Raw genomic sequence first — 18,816 nt, 5'->3', positions numbered from 1 at the left:
ACTTGCCAATTTTCAGAATAAAACGTTTTCGAAAAAAGAAATCCACGAGAACTCAAAAATGCCGCTATTAGTTAGAGGTAAAAGATGAATTGTGATAACGGACCAATAGCAGTAGGTTTGTGTTTATCTTGAAATTATTTGTTTGTTTACACTTTCAATTAGCACTGGTAGCAACCGATCTCGAAGCGGAAGTGTCTGGATAGCCTTTTAGGCACGCTTTAGCGCCCGTGCGTCTGTTGCACATAATTACTACATCACATCCGGTGAGTGGGGTCTTTTTTGTTTTCCCGTATCCGCCATTTCAGTTTTTGAAGTTAGTTGTCATCGGTCGCCGCATTGTGGCCGCTATTCCATCGCCAAAACGCACTAGGCGGTTATCGGTGCTTCTTACCGGCCACGAGACGAACAGGAGGCGCTTTTTATCGCCCGCTAGTCGGTCTGTGTCGGGCGAATTGATGTCCAGACGGCTAGCTGCGGATGTCGCCTGTTTACTGAACGTGCTCTAGGCGCTAAAGTTTTTGTATGAGTTGAAGGCTTTGCTTGCGGATAACGGGAGGGAGAGACGGGAAGGCCCGGCGAAGCCTCGGCTTTTGAGTGGTGACCATGGCCGGAAATTTTGACGCGGAGGACCGCAGCAGCTGGTTCTGGGGACGGTTGAGCAGGCAGGAGGCTGTGTCTCTGTTGCAGGGGCAGAGGCACGGCGTGTTTCTCGTCCGGGACTCCATCACCAGCCCCGGCGACTACGTCCTCTCGGTGTCGGAGAACTCCAAAGTCTCGCATTATATCATTAACAGCATCAGCAACAACCGACAATCCGGCCCAGGTAAGATAACTTGGGTTATTGTGGGGGGCCGGGGAGAAGAGGTGGGGGAGCTCGGCACATGGAGATGCTGATGTGACCGTTCTTGCATGACTTGCACCAACAGGAGATGCACGCTGGTGCTAGATCACTGTTTTAATGGAGAACGCCCGACAGGCCAGAGCATTTGAAACATGTCCACTGAATTTTGGCTCGTAACAGGGCAAGGTCGTAGGTTCCAGACCTTATGCAACTGCTCGCACAGATTACTCACCAGATATGACACACTAAATCAGATCCAATCATGGGGGGCAGTGTAAGCCTGTTTGAATGAAGTTTCTGGCCCTGTGCATCAGTCATATACGAGCTTGATATATCTGCTTTTGGGTTATAAATGCTATTTATACATAGCAATCACGTTTCTCTGTTTCAATAGCGTTAAAGCCTCTCAGTCATTAATGAAATAAGAATCAATTTCAAAAGAAAAGCAAGAAGTTCAACTGGTTGACCCCTGAAGCCAGAGCCGTTGTGCTTTGTTATTTAACTCAAGAGTGTTTTTATTCAGTTCAAACCCAGTTGTACACAGACTCCTCATTTTGTCCTCAATACATCCTTTGTCTTCCCTCATTTCCCACCAGGTTTGGCGCATCCAAGGTTCCGCATCGGAGACCAGGAGTTTGACGCTCTCCCCGCTCTGCTCGAGTTCTATAAAATCCACTACTTAGACACCACCACCCTAATAGAACCCATCAACAAGTCCAAACACACCTCCTTCATCAGCATGGGCCCCGGCGGCGGAGCCCCCCCGCCGCGCCTCGAAGACGAGTACGTCCGGGCGCTGTTCGACTTTGCCGGCAACGACGAGGAGGACCTGCCGTTCAGGAAGGGCGACGTCCTCCGAGTCCTGGAGAAGCCGGAGGAGCAGTGGTGGAACGCACAGAACTCTGAGGGCCGGGCGGGGATGATTCCCGTGCCGTATGTCGAGAAGTACCGACCGGCGTCTCCGAATTCCGTGGCGGGGCATGGCGTGCCGGGAGGCCCGCTCGGAGGGATGGGGATGCAAGGGAACTCTGAAACCTCGGCGGCCCCGCCTGGCACTCCGCTGCTGGGAGATCCCAGCCAGTACGCGCAGCCCACGCCACTTCCCAATCTCCAGAATGGACCCGTCTATGCCAGGGCGGTACAGAAGAGGGTGCCTAATGCCTATGACAAAACGGCTCTTGCCTTAGAGGTAAATATGGATGCGTGTTTGTTTTTGTTTTTTTTCTTAGCTCCTCCAAGTTAACCTGTCGAGATGTGCCGGGCCAAAGGAGACAGTTAGCGGCAAAGGATGTCCGAGAAGCCTCCCAGCTTATCACTGCAAAGTTACATTCTTTCACTTTGTTCCCCATTGTGCTCGCGATTGTTTCTTCCCTTGTATTTGGCAAGCTGGGAAAAGGAATCAAGGTCGGAGCATTCTCGGACAGATTCTTTGCGTCACTTTGCCAGATGATCGAGTCATTTAGTATCTCCTCTGCAGAAGAGAGTGCAGGGACATTACACATTAATATGCATGGTAGCTGCCTCGACTGTCTGCTAAAGCGCCAGTGCGATGTGTCCGGATGAGGCCCGGCCCCCCCAGTTTTTTCGACAGATTAGGCTCCCCGTAGAAGAACTGCCACTTAGCTCCGCGCTTATGGTGGCTCGGCTATTAAACTGTCCGGAAGCGAGAGCAGGGCTCCCATGGAGCAGGTCGTTGGGGGAAGGAAATAGTTTGTGTTTGGGAACGGGACCATTTCCTCTGGTCTCTGTGAAGCCAGGAGTCAAGCTGAGCCAGGAGCAAGACTGGGAGGCGGTCTAGTGGGCCCTGCTGGACTTCAGTGTCATCCTCTGATTGGCCGAATGTTTGCCTTTTATTAGAAATGAACGCTCAGACGGTCCATTTTTTTTGCCTTGCCTTGCGTTTCATCTCCCGCGTCAGATAGAAAACCTCTGTAGTCACTCAGTTAAGCTTTGCAGGTAAATTCTTCACAGGTGGCGGCTTCTGCCACTCCCACCTGTGGGTTCACCTACCTGGCGCTGACTTGGGCGAAGCTGCAGGGTTTACCCAGTGTCCTCGACCTGATATGACTCAGCAAAGGCACAAAGAAAAATGTTAATCATTAACTCACGTTTCCTTGTCTGGTTCTCTCCAGAAAAAAAGACGTTGATTGCACTTTGTGAAACTGACTTATGTAACTTAATTATATTGCAGCTCTAAGACTTGAGATTTGTAACACTGGGGCTCAGTTTCATAACTATATGCGTCACTGGCTGTGATTCCTTACTTACTACAAAATATTCAGGTTCAGAAACTCCACTGGCTGTGGACATAAAGTCTGACTAAAGGCCATCTTTTTCACTATCAGATTGAACACATGTTGCTCGACGTAGCTGAGGAACTGATTTGTTGATTTGAGAAAAGAACATTTAAAAATGAGTGTCTTTACTTCTTTGGCCCTTATGTTGCTTGGTTTTTGAAACTATCTGACACATCATGATTAGGCTTTAACTTTGGATTGTGCTGCCCCTTGCGTCACACAGGCAATTTACGTCCATTATATGTTGCGTATACATGGGAGCCGCTGTGAGTATTTTGCAATAGACGCGTCAACAAGCGGCTGTGATCAAAAATCTGTTTTTAGGGTTGCAGGTTGTTGCACGATGCTCAGGCCTATATGGCGTTCATCATGAAAACAATAGAGGAAGAGTTTGCTAAAATTCACGTCAGTATTTTATTTGAATTTTTTTTCTGGATGGGAATCACAGTGGTTGAGCACAGGGGCCTTTTTTTTTCTTTTCTTTTTTTTTACATATTCTGTCAAAAATTCAAAGATAACCATGCCTTTAAAATAATGGCGCTAAATTGGAATGAAAAATGCCACCAAAAGATGCAACATTAAACTAAATACCAATATTAACAGAGCACTAAGAAATTATGGAGAAGAATAAGAAGACTTGAAGAATAAATGACTTGACAATCGATGTACTGTGCGCGGTGCAGCCCCACCAACTTCACGGACCCGTGAAACAATCTCACACTCACTCGGCAAAGGAATAAAAACCCTGATTGCGACACCTGCAGCGATGCAGATGCTGCCGGTTAAACAGTAACCCGTCGGCAGCGGCGGCGATATGTTATCAGGCTGAAGCCGCGAGCCGGCACAGCTTTCAAGTCCTCAGCCGTCGCCGTCATTGACGTGAACTTTGGAGTCGCCCGTGGCTCCTTGTTTGCTCAGTTTTTAGCGACACAGGCCCGGCGTGCCACTCCTCTGCCCTCGCTGAGTGCGCGTCCTCGTAACGTGCCGCTGCCTCTCCATGTAAGAGGTGCGGCTGCTGGAGCGTTTAGAATGGTGTTGTCAGTTATTCTGTCCAGCCCAGGAATGGGTAAATTACGGCCTGGGGACCATAATGCGTCCCGTTAAGCGTTATAATCCAGCACGTCGAACTTGAAGAAATTATATTAATAGTAGGTAATAGAATATCTCTATTTCATCCATTGTATTCAGTGTTTTAAGACCAATTTCAATAAAGAGCTAAATTCCTTTGGGCTTCAAGGACATCTCAGGCAGTTGAAACCACGGGGACCGAAACTCTTAGCCAGGCTCGACTTCAGTCGCAGGCTGCTGCAGCATTGAAATGTAGTGTGGAAACGTTACATGTTGTGAGTCCATTCTTACCATTCAGTTGGTCTTGTCTGCTACACACAGAGTGACTCGTTGCCGCCGAACCCTCACACGTGCTTCTCCCTCCGTCCCTCTCTGTGCAGGTGGGCGACATGGTGAAGGTGACCAAAATCAACGTGAACGGCCAGTGGGAAGGCGAATGTAAAGGCAAGCGCGGCCACTTCCCCTTCACACACGTCAAACTGCTGGACCAGCACAACGCCGAGGACGAGCTCAGCTGAGAGCGGAGAGCCCGGCTGCAACTTGGACACTAGTGTTAGACCCTGATCTTTTTTTATCATTATTATTATTGTTATTATTATTATTATTATTATTGTTATTATTATTTGGTTTTGTTTTATCCCCACCCCATCCATCACCTGGTTTTCCAGATGTACACACTCGCCATCTCCCTCATGCCTGTTCCAGCTTTTCCAAGCCCCGAGCACCGCTCCCGATAATCAGCGAAGAGCAAAGCAAACAGACTCCTCCTCCTCCTCGGACCCTCTTAATACACTCCCCCTCTCATCCGCAGTCATTTCTGCCTCCCATCTGCCGCCTGCCCTGAGTCATTGACACGACTATCGGGGTTATAAACTCAGCCGTGGAGCTGTAAACTTCAAATCTCCTGCTAGGTGGAGAGTGGCAATACCCTTGAGATGTTGCCCTCGCTCTCCAGGAGGCTCCTCGCCGCAAAAATCAACCGCTTCCTCTTCCTGTGTCGGGATGGAGGATGGGGGGGTGGGGGGTGGGAGGGCAGTAGATAACAGCCCAGCGCCGTGTCATTCCTCATCCTCACCCTCATCTGTCGCTATGGTTACCGCGCCGTAGGATCACTTACGCTGCGTTCGCGTCAGACGGATATACAGTAAGGAGCGGGAAAGCACAGGAGCAGTTCTCATTGCGTTCCATCTGAAGCTGTCAAGGTTTCTTTTTTTTTCTTCTTTTTTTTTCACAAGCTGCGCTTGAGGGAATGGTGTGTCTTTTTTGGAATCATTTTCCCCACCTGGCAATTATGGAAAAATTGACTCTTGTCTGCACTGAAAATATGACTCTTGTGCCAGCAGCTTTTTGTGTAGTTTAGCCTAAAGAGAGGCAGAGGAAGAACAGCCTGCAAAAGTAATCATTTACCCTTAAGGACCTTAAGAGCTGATTTAATATATATCGTAACGAGAGACAAAAAAAAACTGTGGTCATAACTCTTTGTGAACAGTTGGATTAATTATTATTTTTCTTCATTCTCTGGGGAAGGGTTACATTGAGAGGGGCTAGTCTGTTCTCCCTCCTGACAGGCTTCATGCTACATTAGCTGTTTCCTGCTGGCATCAGATTCATATTTAGTATGCAATCAAGAATTACCTCGGAGTCCTGTAAGTTTTTTTTTTTTAAAGAGAAATCTGATATATTTCATTGCAGGCATGCATGACTTGCAACGAGTTACAACATTATCCACTTGGATAACTGATGCTATTTGACTAAAAGCTGCCGTAGCAACATATTCACTGCTTCAGCGTCTGAACAGTATCTTATTATGATGGGACTGCCTCTACTCCTCGCTAATATTTAATTATGAAATATTGTTAATAGGATTTTACAGGTGTGGTAAAACACTCGCGCATCTACACTTTTAATCCTGGACTGAAAAATGTTCTCTGGTTTTGTTTACTGTGTGTCTTACTCACTACTTTTACTCGTTGCATACGAGTGCAGCAGGTTTGTTTGTTGTTGGGTTGTTTTGTTTTTTTGTTCTGTTTTTCTTTGTTTTGTTTTATTGAAGATAAGTGACTGATCGCAGCTGCAGCATTTTAACTTAAAAGACATAAAAGTGCAAAGTGATCTGGTGTTGCACAGCGCCGCCTCTGAAGGAGCAAACCAAGGATTACTCAACACACATTCTCACACAGAGAGACATAAAGTACATGAAATGGACAAAAGCAAACCGAGTTGAGACCAGCAGCATGGAGCAACTTGGCCTAGTTGTAGTTGTAGAGCAGGCCACTGAAGTGAACCTGAGAGACTCTGAGACCTTTGAGGTGGAGGTGACAAGGCAACACTACATCGAACTTCCCGCCTTGGCTCACAGTAACCCTCCCCCAGTTCCACCAAGTAGTCTTTTGTAAGGAAAAAAAGAACATATTGTTATGAAACAATGTACTTTGTGATTATCATTACATGCTAAATTGTTGTTTTTGTTATCTGTAGTTTTCTTCACGGTTGTTTTTTTTTGTTTGTTTGTTTGTTTTGTTTGTTTTAAATCTGGGAGGAAGCAGTTTTTGATGTTCACTTTTTACTGCTGCATGTCGGGAGGGAGCGCTGGGTCGAAATGGATAAAGTGACTCCGGGGAGTCACATCTGTTTGCCCCCAGCGCCTCACAAGGGCCACATGTTCCCCTTCTGCATCCCATGTTCATGAATGAAGTTGAACGGAGTGAATGTAGGCTGTCCATTGTGTTAGTTAGTGTCATCTTCCCATTTTAGACCGCAAAGTCTACCACCGAAGAACCGATTGCTCTGTGTAAATGTGTCCTAGGAGAGGGGAGAGTTTGGTATTGGGTACCTGCCTTTTGTTTTTTTGTTTTTCTGTTTGTCTTTTTAGCGTTTTAATAATTGTTTTGTCATCTTGCACCCTTTAGTTTTTTAAATCCTCTGGTTTATCAGCCCCTTTTCCTGTGGTCTTCCTTGCTTAACACTCTGCCAATCTCGTTTTTATTTAAACCCTCATCCTTTTAATGAGTCACTAGCGTCCTTGGGCTTTTTACGTCACAGTCTTTTTTCAGCCTTCTGCCCATAGATAGAAGGGTTGGGGTTTTTGTCCAAATCTAAATATGTTTATGTTCTTCCCAAGATATCAAATAATTTCCTTAGTTAACACCTGACAATCATCACATTTGTGTATCATAATGCAGACTGGATTTAAAAACGAAGTGGGCCAGGTGTCAAAGTTAATCCTGTGCCTGGCTGAATCTGGGGCCATGTGAATTTGAACTCTTGAGACCTCACTTCCGTATGTGAACTTCCTCTCCGATTTCGGGGTAAAGTTCTTCCTGAACAGTACACCATGTCACCTTTAGGTGGCACAGTAACAGCAATCAGAGATTGGTCCCCGTGCAACTCATATCCTGTGGGTGTTTATGATTAAAGGAGATGAAATTAGATTTTTTTTTCCACAATGCACTTATTTTAATGTGACTGAATTCAGAAACCTGTAGCTTTTTACAGGTTTAACTGTTTTTTTTTTTTCTACTTCATACAAACCTCCATGACCTTCAAATGTCTCTTGACAAATAAAATGTAATTTTCAAGGTGGCTTTTCTCCTAAACATTAAGACGTTGACGCTTCAAAATACAGACTTCATGTCTTGGAACAAAAAAACAAGAAACGGTAATAGCTACCACCAAGACTTTGTGCTCAAACTCTATTTGAATCAGTTTTGCGTATGATCAAACCCAAGTTTGTCATTCACACTGCGCTGCAGTTTTCTCACAAATGATTTGTTATTCTATTAATTTTGTTGCCATAAAAAAAAAAAAACACCAAGAAGTATTTTTCTAGCATCTCCACAGATAGTCATTCATTCCTTTTAATAGAAAGGAAGGGGTGGCAAAATGCTGGTTGGAATTGTGTTAATATCATTATGTGCCATTTTATTATAACACTATATTCTTTCAAGACAATTGAAAAAACTTTTTATTTTGTGTAGCATGTAATGTGTTAAAATACTAGTAAATAAAGTCAAACCCATGACCAACGATTTGCCTAATGTATTGATTTTGTATTTGATTCTGGAAACACTATGATTTCTATTAGTCTCACAATATAAATATATATTAAATAGACGATCAATAGACATGCTTTTTTAGCACTTAATGTATGAGTGATCCCGTAAGTCAAATCTTGTGTCGACAGTGAAGAAGTAAGACATGGTTTCTGCTAATGCTATAAACAACAAAACGCATTTTAAGTCTACAACCGCATGGATATTTTAGGTTTTGGGTAGTAACATAATGGGCGGATTTCGTGGGATGAAATGTCACTCAAGGGGCTGAATAACACCGACATAAAAGTATAACGTAAAAAATCTTAGTTGACCTAGAAAGACAGCAAAAAAGTACAAAGGAAAAGTACCTTTATAAAACGTTGGTAACTAAGATTGTAACAATTCGTATGTTCCTTCGGCAAGTGCAGAACTGCTCTGCTCTGTATATACAAGCAGAAACTCCAACTGCACTAGTTGTATTTTAACTCCAAACGGCTCGGTGAGACCCCCCCGACAGTTCCTCCCTATGGAGAACTGGAGAGGGGAGGGGCGGACAAGAGCCGATGATTCATTCGCGTCTGTGTGCTGTGCGCGGATGAGCCCGGTCGCCATCTTTACTCCATCCCAGCACGGAGCTGCCGGTGGGGCGGAACACCACTCATCGAGCCACTTCATTTCCAGGAACCGCCGATACACCTCGCAAGACCGCCCACTTCACTCGCTTCTCTCCGTTTCTTCGCCTACCTGCACCTGCTTCTTTGCCCACAATGGAGGAGCGAGAGGAACAAGTTTTCAAGGCAAAGCTCGCCGAGCAGGCAGAGAGATATAACGGTAAGCCACGCCTCGCATTTCGGAGTGTCGCCGCCACTTTAGAGCGGTGGCCGCAACGTTCGATTCCGCTCCCTGCGAGCCAACCTAGCGAGCTCGCTAGCTGAGGCTAATGGAACATCGCTCGGGGCAACCTAGATAGCTCAGTGTTAGCATAATCTAACCCAATTCTCTGCGTTTTTGTCAATGCGAAGAATCAATTGACACGCCCGTTGCTCGCTGCTGAAAGAACACGGCGTGGCATTAACGTGCGAGCCTATGCTGGCGGAGCTCACGGTCTTTGTTCTTTGTTTTATACACATATATATATATTTATATATATATATGCTCGGAGGTGACTGGCAGCTGCTAACGTTAGCGAGGGGGGAGGGGTGGTCGCGGCTAGAACAAAATGGCGGAGCAGGCTGTCAGGAGTTGCCTCCCCGTGCTCGATGCTAGTTCTGTAGTTCAACACCTGAGCCACTGGCACATTTGACTAATTACTGGCAACACAATATTACATATATTTTTCTTTCATTCTCATACGAGAAGTGTGCGCGCTTTTGGATGCTGGGCGAGTTCGACGCCTCGGCAAGCCAGTGTGACGCCCGTGCAGCTGTTGGCTTACCGGGGTGTTCCCCTTCAATGTGCGCTGATCAATTTAGCTAACAGTAGCCTCTTCCTGTGTCGCTTGCCTAGCCTATCAGGTTGTCATACCATTACAGGCCTCGCAGAGGTTGTTTTTAGACGACGGCCGTTGCCACTGATGACACGTTGCCCCGTAACGACAAGTGAATGTGCCATGACTCATTCGCAGGATTAGGGCCAAGTGTGTGCGTGCACACAGAGTTACAGTTTTCCCGAATAAATTTGCACCCTGCGGGCCGTTTGTTTTAAATATGTTAGTGTGCGAAGGGTTGACGTCAAAAAGACTCGTTTTTGAAGGGCGTTGGGCGAGTTCAGCCAACACTAAAGGTATATATGTGTGTATGTATGTATGTATGTATGTATGTATGTATGTATGTATGTATGTATGAAATCTCGATTCACAAGCTACGATCCGATTCAGGGACGATTCATAAAAAATAGTTAATAATTTGGTATGATTCGATCTGATTCGGTTCAGCGCGATTCAATACAAATGTACAATTTAACCTCAAGTGCTTATTTTTACTTTACCGATCCAGACACCACTACTATATATTTATATATTTATATTTATATATATATATATATATATATATAATTTTTTTTTCCTGATTTGTCCCCTTAAGATAAAACTCTTAATATAAATTTGCAGGTCCTTCCCCCAGTCTTTATTCACCACCTAGCAGAATGTGTTATTTGCCCAATACCTAGGAGTGGATTTCAGAAGTAATGGAGCCATGTATATCCCAAAAAGCAACTGATGTAATGATTGGTTAATAAAACAATGCCAAAGCAGAAAAAGGGTGATGGAGAGTCAGTGGATATGTTGGAAAGTGCTGAAAATAGCATATGCATTTGTCTTTACGAGTTGACTAATGAGATGGTGTAATTGCTGCACTCCAACTGCAGTTAAAAATTTAATTAGGAATTGGTGAAATACCTTAGGGTCATCAAAAACCCGCCAAGTGTTTCTAATATATATCCATTTCTTCCATTTGGGTAGGAGAACATTGTGTTTGGAGTAATTCCAGCGCCAAGTGTTTTAATTGATAGCAGTTAGTAACACATCCCCCTCAGCCTTCGGTGACGTTAGCAATGGACACTGTAACTTTTGTTCTCCTAAACCACTCCTTCCCTGTCTCCCACTCCTTTGCCATTAAGTCACAGTCGTGGCCCCTCTTAAGCAGGCTGTTCCCGACGTCCCTCTCCCCAACAATGCCTCTCAGCTGCTCCTGGGGAATACCGAGTCACTCCCAATCCTGGTGTGATATGTAATCCCCCTAGCTAGTTTTGGCCTCTTACAGTAGGGGAGTTGCTGTATCATTCTCCCTCACTTTCTCTATTCTGACGATGCAGTTTTTTTTTCTTACCAGAGCTTTATTTAGGGGAGGCTCAGCAATATGTACACTATTAAGTGACATTGAAAGTTAAGTTAATGCAACATGGCTGGTTTTGGTAACTTGAGTCCCATATAATTAAGCACCAGTGGGGAGAGAAAACTCTGGAGGTTGTCCCGCTAAACAGTGAGGTGTACAAACTGCAGACCAATGATCGGTCAGAGTGCCATTTTCACACAGTTAGGCTTATTTAGCAGCCACTTCTTGGCCCATTTATCAGTGGGTAGTGGTTGTCCCTAACAACATCTGTATCATATTCTGTCGTCTCCCCAACAGAGATGGTGATTTGCATGAAGAAGGTTGCCCAGATGAATGTGGAGCTCACGGTGGAGGAAAGGAACCTGCTTTCAGTGGCCTACAAGAATGTGATTGGAGCTCTGAGAGCCTCCTGGAGGATAATCAGCAGTATCGAACAGAGGGAGGAGAGCAAGAATGAAAAAGAGAAACTCACCATGATCGAGACCTACAGGCGTGCGGTAAGAGACTTTTGAAAATACTTGGAAGTTGTGTTGTTTTTCACATACGTGGTGCACGCCAGGTATGAGGTCGTGACTAAGACTAAGCTAAGAAAAGTCCTCTGACTCAAACGAATGGCGAGGTGAAAAGTCAAACGTCATATTAAGAGGGGCTCCAGTCAAACTTTCCTGAATATTGAATAATGGTTCCTATTTTGTTTTACCGGTGGCAGGTGGAGAACGAGCTGAAATCGATTTGCAGCGACATTCTGGATGCACTGGACAACCACCTGGTCCCCTCTGCTCAACAGGGAGAGTCAAAAGTCTTCTACAACAAAATGTAAGAGCAAAGAGTTGTGTATTGTGTAAGGAGAAAAATCTACCATCACATCACTAGATGTTTATGAGCCATGGCAATAAAGCACATATGTTGGGGCTCATGTGGTGTTTTATAGCTGCCTTTGTACCTTCTAAAGTATAATCGGCATTCAGCTGTGTTCATATGAGTTTTTATCTTTTTTTGTTTTGCCCTATTCCAGGAAGGGCGACTATCACAGGTACCTGGCAGAGTTTGCCACTGGCAACGACCGGAAGGAGGCAGCAGAAATGAGCCTGGTGGCCTACAAGAACGCCACTGATTTAGCCACGGCCGAGCTGCCTTCCACGCACCCCATCCGCCTCGGCCTCGCCCTCAACTTCTCTGTCTTCTACTACGAAATCCTCAACTCACCCGACCGCGCCTGCAGGTTAGTGTCTCTTTCTTTTCATCTGAATCGCGCTGGATCATTTTTTTGAAGGATCTGAAGTGTGAAAGCCTTGGCGATGACCAGGAATCACCTCTTTGTTCTTATTTTACATCCAGTGATTATTTTGTGGTGGTTGCAATGCTTCTGCTAGGTCCTGTCCCTGCATTGTTCTGACCAGTTCATCTGAAACTCTGTTTGAAGTTGTAGGAAAAAGGTTTCTAGTTCACGGATTGTATTAAGTTGTCCTCTTCTGGCAAAAAGAAAACAGAAAAATATCATTGGCAAAAAATATGCATTGAAAAAAAAAAAGAGAGTAATATTCATTTTCCTATGATTGGTGCCATGTGGTTGGCAAATAATTCGGTGGAGGTACCAATTTTTTTTCCTTCTTTGAAATGGAAATTTGCCAGCATCTGGTCCTTCCAACAGATATTTTCTCTCTCTCTCTCTCTCTCTCGCTCTCTCTCTCTCGCTCTCTCTCTCCTCAGGTTGGCGAAGTCTGCCTTTGACGACGCCATCACAGAACTGGACACCCTGAGTGAAGAAAGCTATAAGGACTCAACGCTTATCATGCAGTTGTTACGCGACAACCTGACACTATGGACTTCAGACATGCAGGGAGACGGTAAGATAGCACAACAGCCCCCATTCACCATCACTAATCTGTGTTGTTGCAGTCAAATCAATGGTCACTATCTCTCTCTGCGAACCGCCTCATCATCTCTGCAACACGCTCTGCCCGCAGGAGATGCTTACACACACCAGTGACCCTACTTCTTTAACCTTCATTTAACCTCAACATTAAGTAATAGTTGGACCTTTAATGCTGTCACGGCATTGTGTCATCTAAAATGAAGGCACACGTGGGAATGACAAGGTGATGGGAAAATGTCAGGAAACGGACAAAGTAGTTTCCCAACTCCACGAGTCATGTCATGACTCAGCATGATGTCTTTTGTCCTGCCTTCCATTTGGCTGTGTACTTCAACTGTCCCTGCCTTTTCATTCATCACATGCTCATAGTCTCCTCATCCTCTCCATCATAGTTATCATTATTAAAGCTATTGGTCATGACTGTTTTTACCTTATTTTTTTTTAAAAACTAAAATTGTTGCTAAAGCAACAACCACCACCCAAGATCACAGTGGACTTGAATGTGTCCATTGATGAAAGTAAGTAGGGAAGGAAGAGTGAAAGGAGAAAAATGTGTGTGTTAGACGTGCGTCACTTTTTTCAGTTCATACAGACTCACTGAACACAGTAACACACACGGGATGAGATGACGCCAGCAGTTCTTCCGCAGGCCGACAGAAGTGACCGGGTCCTCCGCTCCTCCGCTCTAGTTCAGCCTGCGGCAGGCGGAGTCAAGTTGGCAAACATTAGCGCGCCAGGCCCCTCCCGTCTGGGCACAGGCGTGCACGCACGCCGCTCAGCTCAGCAGCGGAGCAGGAACAGCAAATACAGGAAGTCAAACGGCAGAGGAAGTAAAACTGGCAGGGGTGCCGATTATCTGCACATTTCAACCGGTGGAGGTTCATGCCGTGCACTTCCTTCAAAGATAAACTCTGATTTTTAAAAGTTGAACCAAATTGTTCATGTCTAAATTTTTATTTACCTTCTTTTTTTCCATTGGTAATACATTAAATATTTTAGTCTGCCAGCAGTGTGTCATTAAATAACAGGACATAATCACTTCTCCATTCATTTAGCTTGTGTTTTTGGTGTCGGTGAGTTTCCTCCAGCATCATCTTCTCCTTTCTCAATGACTCGTCCTCTCTCTCTCTCTCTCTCTCTCTCTCTCTCTCTCTCTCTCTCTCTCTCTCTCTCTCTCTCTCTCTCTCTCTCTCTCTCTCTCTCTCACTCACTCACACTCTCTCTTTCTCTCTCTCTCTTGTCTTCTTGTCACGTCCTCTTCCGTAGATTCCTAAAGGAAACAAACCCGACTGTCATTTCCCATGTTAACTGTACTTTGTAAGTTTTGCTGACCCATGTCTTGCTGTGTGTGTGTGCGCGCGTGCGTGGCCTCCTCACCACCACCACCCCCTTTCCAATCCACACTAACTCACTCACGGTTCAGTAACAGAACTGTGTCACCCGCTCTTGATTGACCTGCGTCTTGACGCCACTAAATAGCCGCTACGGGGACGTGAGCACGTCGTGAGCCGAGCCCGTCTTGCTGCTTTGTCAAGTCTGCTCGGAAACAACTGTCTGCACGCCAAGAGCCAAAAGGTTTTCACTATGTTCTGGCATGCATGCCAAAGGGGTTTGTGCACAACTTCTACAGTCAAACACCAAACACCCGCAGGACCAAAATTGGTTCCACAGCTCGTTCTGCATGTGTTAGGACCAGCGCTGGTACATAAGCATAAAAGACTGTCGCTTTGTGTTTTTGCCACTTCCTCACCTGCATCACACTGTTTTCTAGTAACTGTATTTTGAAGACGTGCTGCTATTGTCGCTCAATTAGTGCATTTAAAGTCAAAATTCCTCCATTTTAATAGTTTCCATGTTTATTTAAAGCTGGGACGCTACAGAATGCTTCTGCTGGTTCCAAAAAAGGGGAAAAATACTTCCTAACAGTTTCTCCAAATACACTTAGCAGCTGACAAACCCCCCAATAGATGGTGCAGTGTAGTGTGACGTTCAGCTGTATATTTGGCACAGGAATTGTCGCAGAATTGAGAGCAGTATCAGCGAGTGTTCTTACTTTCTCAAGGCCAGACTGCCTCACGCTCTCCCACACTGAAAAAACACAGTGGCGGTCACACAAACTGCTTTTCACATAAAACGATCCCAGTTTCCACTTTTGCTCGAGTGCCATTTCGCTCTATTTTTAGCGTCCGCCACGTGACTGCGCTTCTTTAAATAGCCCTAGGGAAAGAAAAGAACCCTCCTTACCGCATCAACCACAGTGCACAAATTCCTCGAGTATCTACTTTGCAGATGACCCCACCTTAGAAGGACGCCGGTGCTCCCAAAGCCGCTAACAGGAAACAGAATTGATGCGTGATGTGCCGTTCACTGCCACTAACACACCCAGCAAAGCGCACTCCATCTCTCTGCTTTTGCCTTTTGACTGTGTGACTTTTTCCCTAAAGTGATGGAACAGACGAAAGCTGAATGGTTTTTACATGTTTTTAGATGGTTCTTTCACAGATGTGGTGAGATCACTTCACATTTTAGAGACTTCAGGGAGCCCAGAAAAAAAACTTTCAAAAAAATAATTTAAAAAAAAGCCAGTTGCAAGTTGATGACTATCTTACTTAACTGATCCAACTATGATGACTATGAGAGGTATCAAACTCTGGTGTGCGATGTACTTATATTTGGCCCGCAAGCCAACACAGAATCACTGCTAGAGCTAGCTGGCCGCTATGAAACAGCACATGTAAAACTACAAATCCCAGAATGCTCTGCTCAATCAGAACAGTTCATTGAAGGATATTATGACTTCATTGCTTTCTTGTTGATTTATTTTTATGTTTAATATTAGCCCTTGGAAAAAGGTAACTGTAAGAATTTAAATCAGGGCTGCAAATACAAAAGAGGCATACATTTATTATTTGCGTTTTATTTATTTTGTTTAGGTTTTTTTATTTGAAATTTGATTTTGAATGTGTGGAATGTAGTTATTTATTGTATATGATAGAATAGCCTTTATTGTCATTGTACAGGGTACAACGAGATTGAAATTTCAACTCCCTTGGTGTCAAAGAGAAAAGAGAAAAGAAAAAAACAGCAGCATAAACAGTAACAAGAGCATTTAGAACACTAAATATATGTACATCTAAAACAATAGCAGCATGAATATGTACAGGTGCCGGGGTATACGTAAAGACAGATAAATGGTTATTTCACAGTGAGTATAAATTATTGACACAAAAGTGCCATATTATTGCACAGTGATCAATGTGATCAGTATTTGTGTGGATGGAGAGGGTGTACAGGTTCAACTGGCTTTGTGATTGTTGACTGCAGTGATAGCTCTTGGGAAGAAGCTGTTTCTGAGTCGGTATTTGTCTGGTTTTGAGTGAGCTGTACCGACGGCAGCAGGTCAAACAGGTGGTTACTGGGATGGGAGGAGTCCTTGATGATGTTGCCAGCTCTGCTGAGGTAACGTGAGTTGGCGATGTCCTCCAGGCTGGGCAGAGAGCAGCCCGTGATCTTCTGGGCCGTACTGATGACCGTCTGCAGCGCTCTCCTGTTTGCTGCTGAGCACCCTGCACACCACGCTGCGATGCAATACCCCAGGGTGCTCTCTATGGAGGCTGTGTAGAAGGTAACCAGCAGCTTCTTCTCCAGGTTGTTTTTCCTGAGCACTCTCAGGAAGTGGAGCGGCTGCTGAGCCTTCTTCACCACCATTGTGGTGTTTGCAGTCCAGGAGTGATCATCCAGAGATCTGTACACCCAGGAATCTCGTGGAGTGGGGCCGGGTCTGCTCCGCCCTGTTCAGGTTGAAGCAGAACTTGTTGGGGTCTATATAAAGAGGTTCACTATTATATCTGGAGGACAATTTTTCCAACAAATATCAATATTGGCCCGCAACTTTTCCCAGGAGTTAAAATTTGGCCTGCTGTGTATGAGAGTTTGACAGCCCAGACCTAAAGACACCGTCTAAACTGGACTTTCCAAGGAGCTGGGTGTCTGTTATTGTCCCATTTGTTTAAAATGTATTTATTTATTTGAAGACCGTGCCGAGGTCGGCGGTGCGACTCACTGACGCCGTGCTTTCTCTTGTCCAGGTGAGGAACAAAACAAAGAGGCACTGCAAGACGTTGAGGACGAGGCCCAGTGAGACGACGCCACCAGCGACTTCAGACCCTCCCTCACTTCCTCACACTCCTCCCTGCCCCCATCTTGACCCTCCCCACCCCATCTCTCCCCCCCCCCTCCCCCCCTGCAAGACACCCACATCCTCCTATTCCTCTTCCCCTTCCTCCTCCTTACTTCCACCTCTGGCAGCTCTGTAGCCAAGCAGGTTCACAGAGTTCACAACAGTTTATTTTTTCTCTTTTCTGTTTTATTTTTTATATTAGTCCTTACATCATTGAAGTAAAATACCACTTAATTGAGACAGGAAATACAATGTTAGAAAGACAAAGATAAAGAAAGAGTCCCTGAATTATTATTATTTTTTGCATTGGGGATTTTATTTGTCCTGGTACAGCCAGTTAGAATTGTTATCTTTGTTTTCCTGATTGTATTTTTCTTTGTTTTGTTTTTTTCCTCTTTCCTTAATATTTTTATCGGTTGCTGGATGTATTGAGATTTTTTTTTCTTAATGTAATTACAAAAATTAACTTTTATTACTGATAATGTTGACTTAGTTATGGGAGCCGTTTTATCTCTGTTTTTAGTAAGATGCCATGCAAATGATTTTACCTTTTTACGGGCAATTTAGAAAAACTGCAAGTGCCCTTTTTTGTTGTTACCGTAGCTTTTTGGAGATAGTTGGCACAATTCCTGGTATCCACGCGGGGCAAAGAAAAGCTTAACTTTTACACCATAGTGATTCTGTTGTCGTGTTTTCCGTCACTGTCCGTGCACTGCACCCTGTGCTGAAATACTGTAACCGAGCACACGTGCTGAATATCTAGCAGAAGGATAAGCAGGTAGCATTTTCAATTCAAGATATAAAAAAAAAAACACAAACTAAACAAAAACAGCAAAGCTCGAGAGGTTTTTCACTTGAGTAAAAGTCAAGTCTGGACTTGGTCCTGCTCCTCAACAGATCCCCCCCCCCCCCCAAAATTAAGATGGTCAGTGTTTGCATGAGGTAATTATAATCTGTTCTGCTGCTTCTCGCCCTCATTTCAGTGCTTCTAAGGCTCCTCTCGTGCCAGAGTCACGCAGCAACGTCTCTTTTTCTGTGTCGTTCGCGATAGTCACGTGTCAGGGTTGACGGTCGTAGCGCCTTGAATAGTCGGTCTCGGTCGGGAGAGTCACCACGTGGCGCGTTGTCATCGTGACCTCAGAGGTCGTCTGCGGAACAGACGGTTGACATCGAGGAGCAGGTTGTGGAATAAATGCTGGGGAAAATCTGACATGCCAGGCTTTGTGTGTCGCGTCCCAGATGCCAGATTGCTGATCTTTGATTGTGTCACAGTGGGTGAAGGGGTTTCGACCCTCAACCACGGCGAACGTCGGCCTGCGACCGGGCTGAAGTCGTGTCGTGTGACCCTGGCGCTCGTCTAGAGGCATCCTTTCTTTGCTTTCTTTCATTGTTCATTCTGATTTGCTTTATCATGTGTAACTTGGAGATGATTTGTACTACTGGATATCTGACTGAAGCCACAGACAGGGAATCTCTATTGTTCTTATTGAAACACAGCATGGAATTAACATTATACAATCTAAATTAAAAACCGTTCAAACTGACTGACTGAGTTTCTTTTGTGCTTTCACTTGAGTTGCAGTTCTAATTGAGTTGTTCAATCCTAGATGTGGGACACACCTCTTCACTACCTGCCATAACCTTGATGTACCAAAGACGATTGGGCCACAAGAAGAGAAAAAAATATTA

The 18,816-nt window shown here is 44.9% G+C and overlaps 2 protein-coding genes across 4 annotated transcripts; both read left to right on the top strand.

Annotated features, from left to right (window-relative positions):
- Nucleotides 1–246: 246 nt before the first annotated feature.
- On the top strand, nucleotides 247–8,234 carry crk (v-crk avian sarcoma virus CT10 oncogene homolog). The gene is made up of 3 exons (XM_076036505.1): nucleotides 247–823; nucleotides 1,438–2,030; nucleotides 4,587–8,234. Exons 1-3 carry the CDS (start codon nucleotides 604–606, stop codon nucleotides 4,722–4,724), a joined length of 951 nt encoding a protein of 316 aa, XP_075892620.1. The 5' UTR covers nucleotides 247–603; the 3' UTR covers nucleotides 4,725–8,234.
- Nucleotides 8,235–8,820: 586 nt separating this feature from the next.
- Nucleotides 8,821–18,671, top strand: ywhae1 (tyrosine 3-monooxygenase/tryptophan 5-monooxygenase activation protein, epsilon polypeptide 1). 3 transcript variants are annotated; one of them, XM_076036502.1, is made up of 7 exons: nucleotides 8,821–9,071; nucleotides 11,369–11,568; nucleotides 11,781–11,887; nucleotides 12,087–12,293; nucleotides 12,782–12,918; nucleotides 14,214–14,264; nucleotides 17,036–18,671. In XM_076036502.1, the coding sequence occupies exons 1-6, from the start codon at nucleotides 9,008–9,010 to the stop codon at nucleotides 14,219–14,221; spliced, it is 723 nt and encodes a 240-aa protein (XP_075892617.1). In that variant the 5' UTR covers nucleotides 8,821–9,007; the 3' UTR covers nucleotides 14,222–14,264; nucleotides 17,036–18,671. The 3 variants fall into 3 exon arrangements, with proteins under 3 accessions (XP_075892617.1, XP_075892619.1, XP_075892616.1); XM_076036504.1 differs by having other exon boundaries at nucleotides 16,596–17,075; XM_076036501.1 differs by lacking the exon at nucleotides 14,214–14,264 and having other exon boundaries at nucleotides 8,823–9,071.
- Nucleotides 18,672–18,816: the final 145 nt, after the last annotated feature.

This window comes from Nelusetta ayraudi, unplaced genomic scaffold (assembly GCF_046127955.1).
Source record: "Nelusetta ayraudi isolate G7.1 ecotype Tasmania unplaced genomic scaffold, CSIRO-AGI_Nayr_v1 ptg000048l, whole genome shotgun sequence".
NCBI classification, from domain to species: Eukaryota; Metazoa; Chordata; class Actinopteri; order Tetraodontiformes; family Monacanthidae; genus Nelusetta; species Nelusetta ayraudi.
Note: the sequence above shows the minus strand (reverse complement) of the source record. Positions and strands in the feature narration are given on the sequence as shown.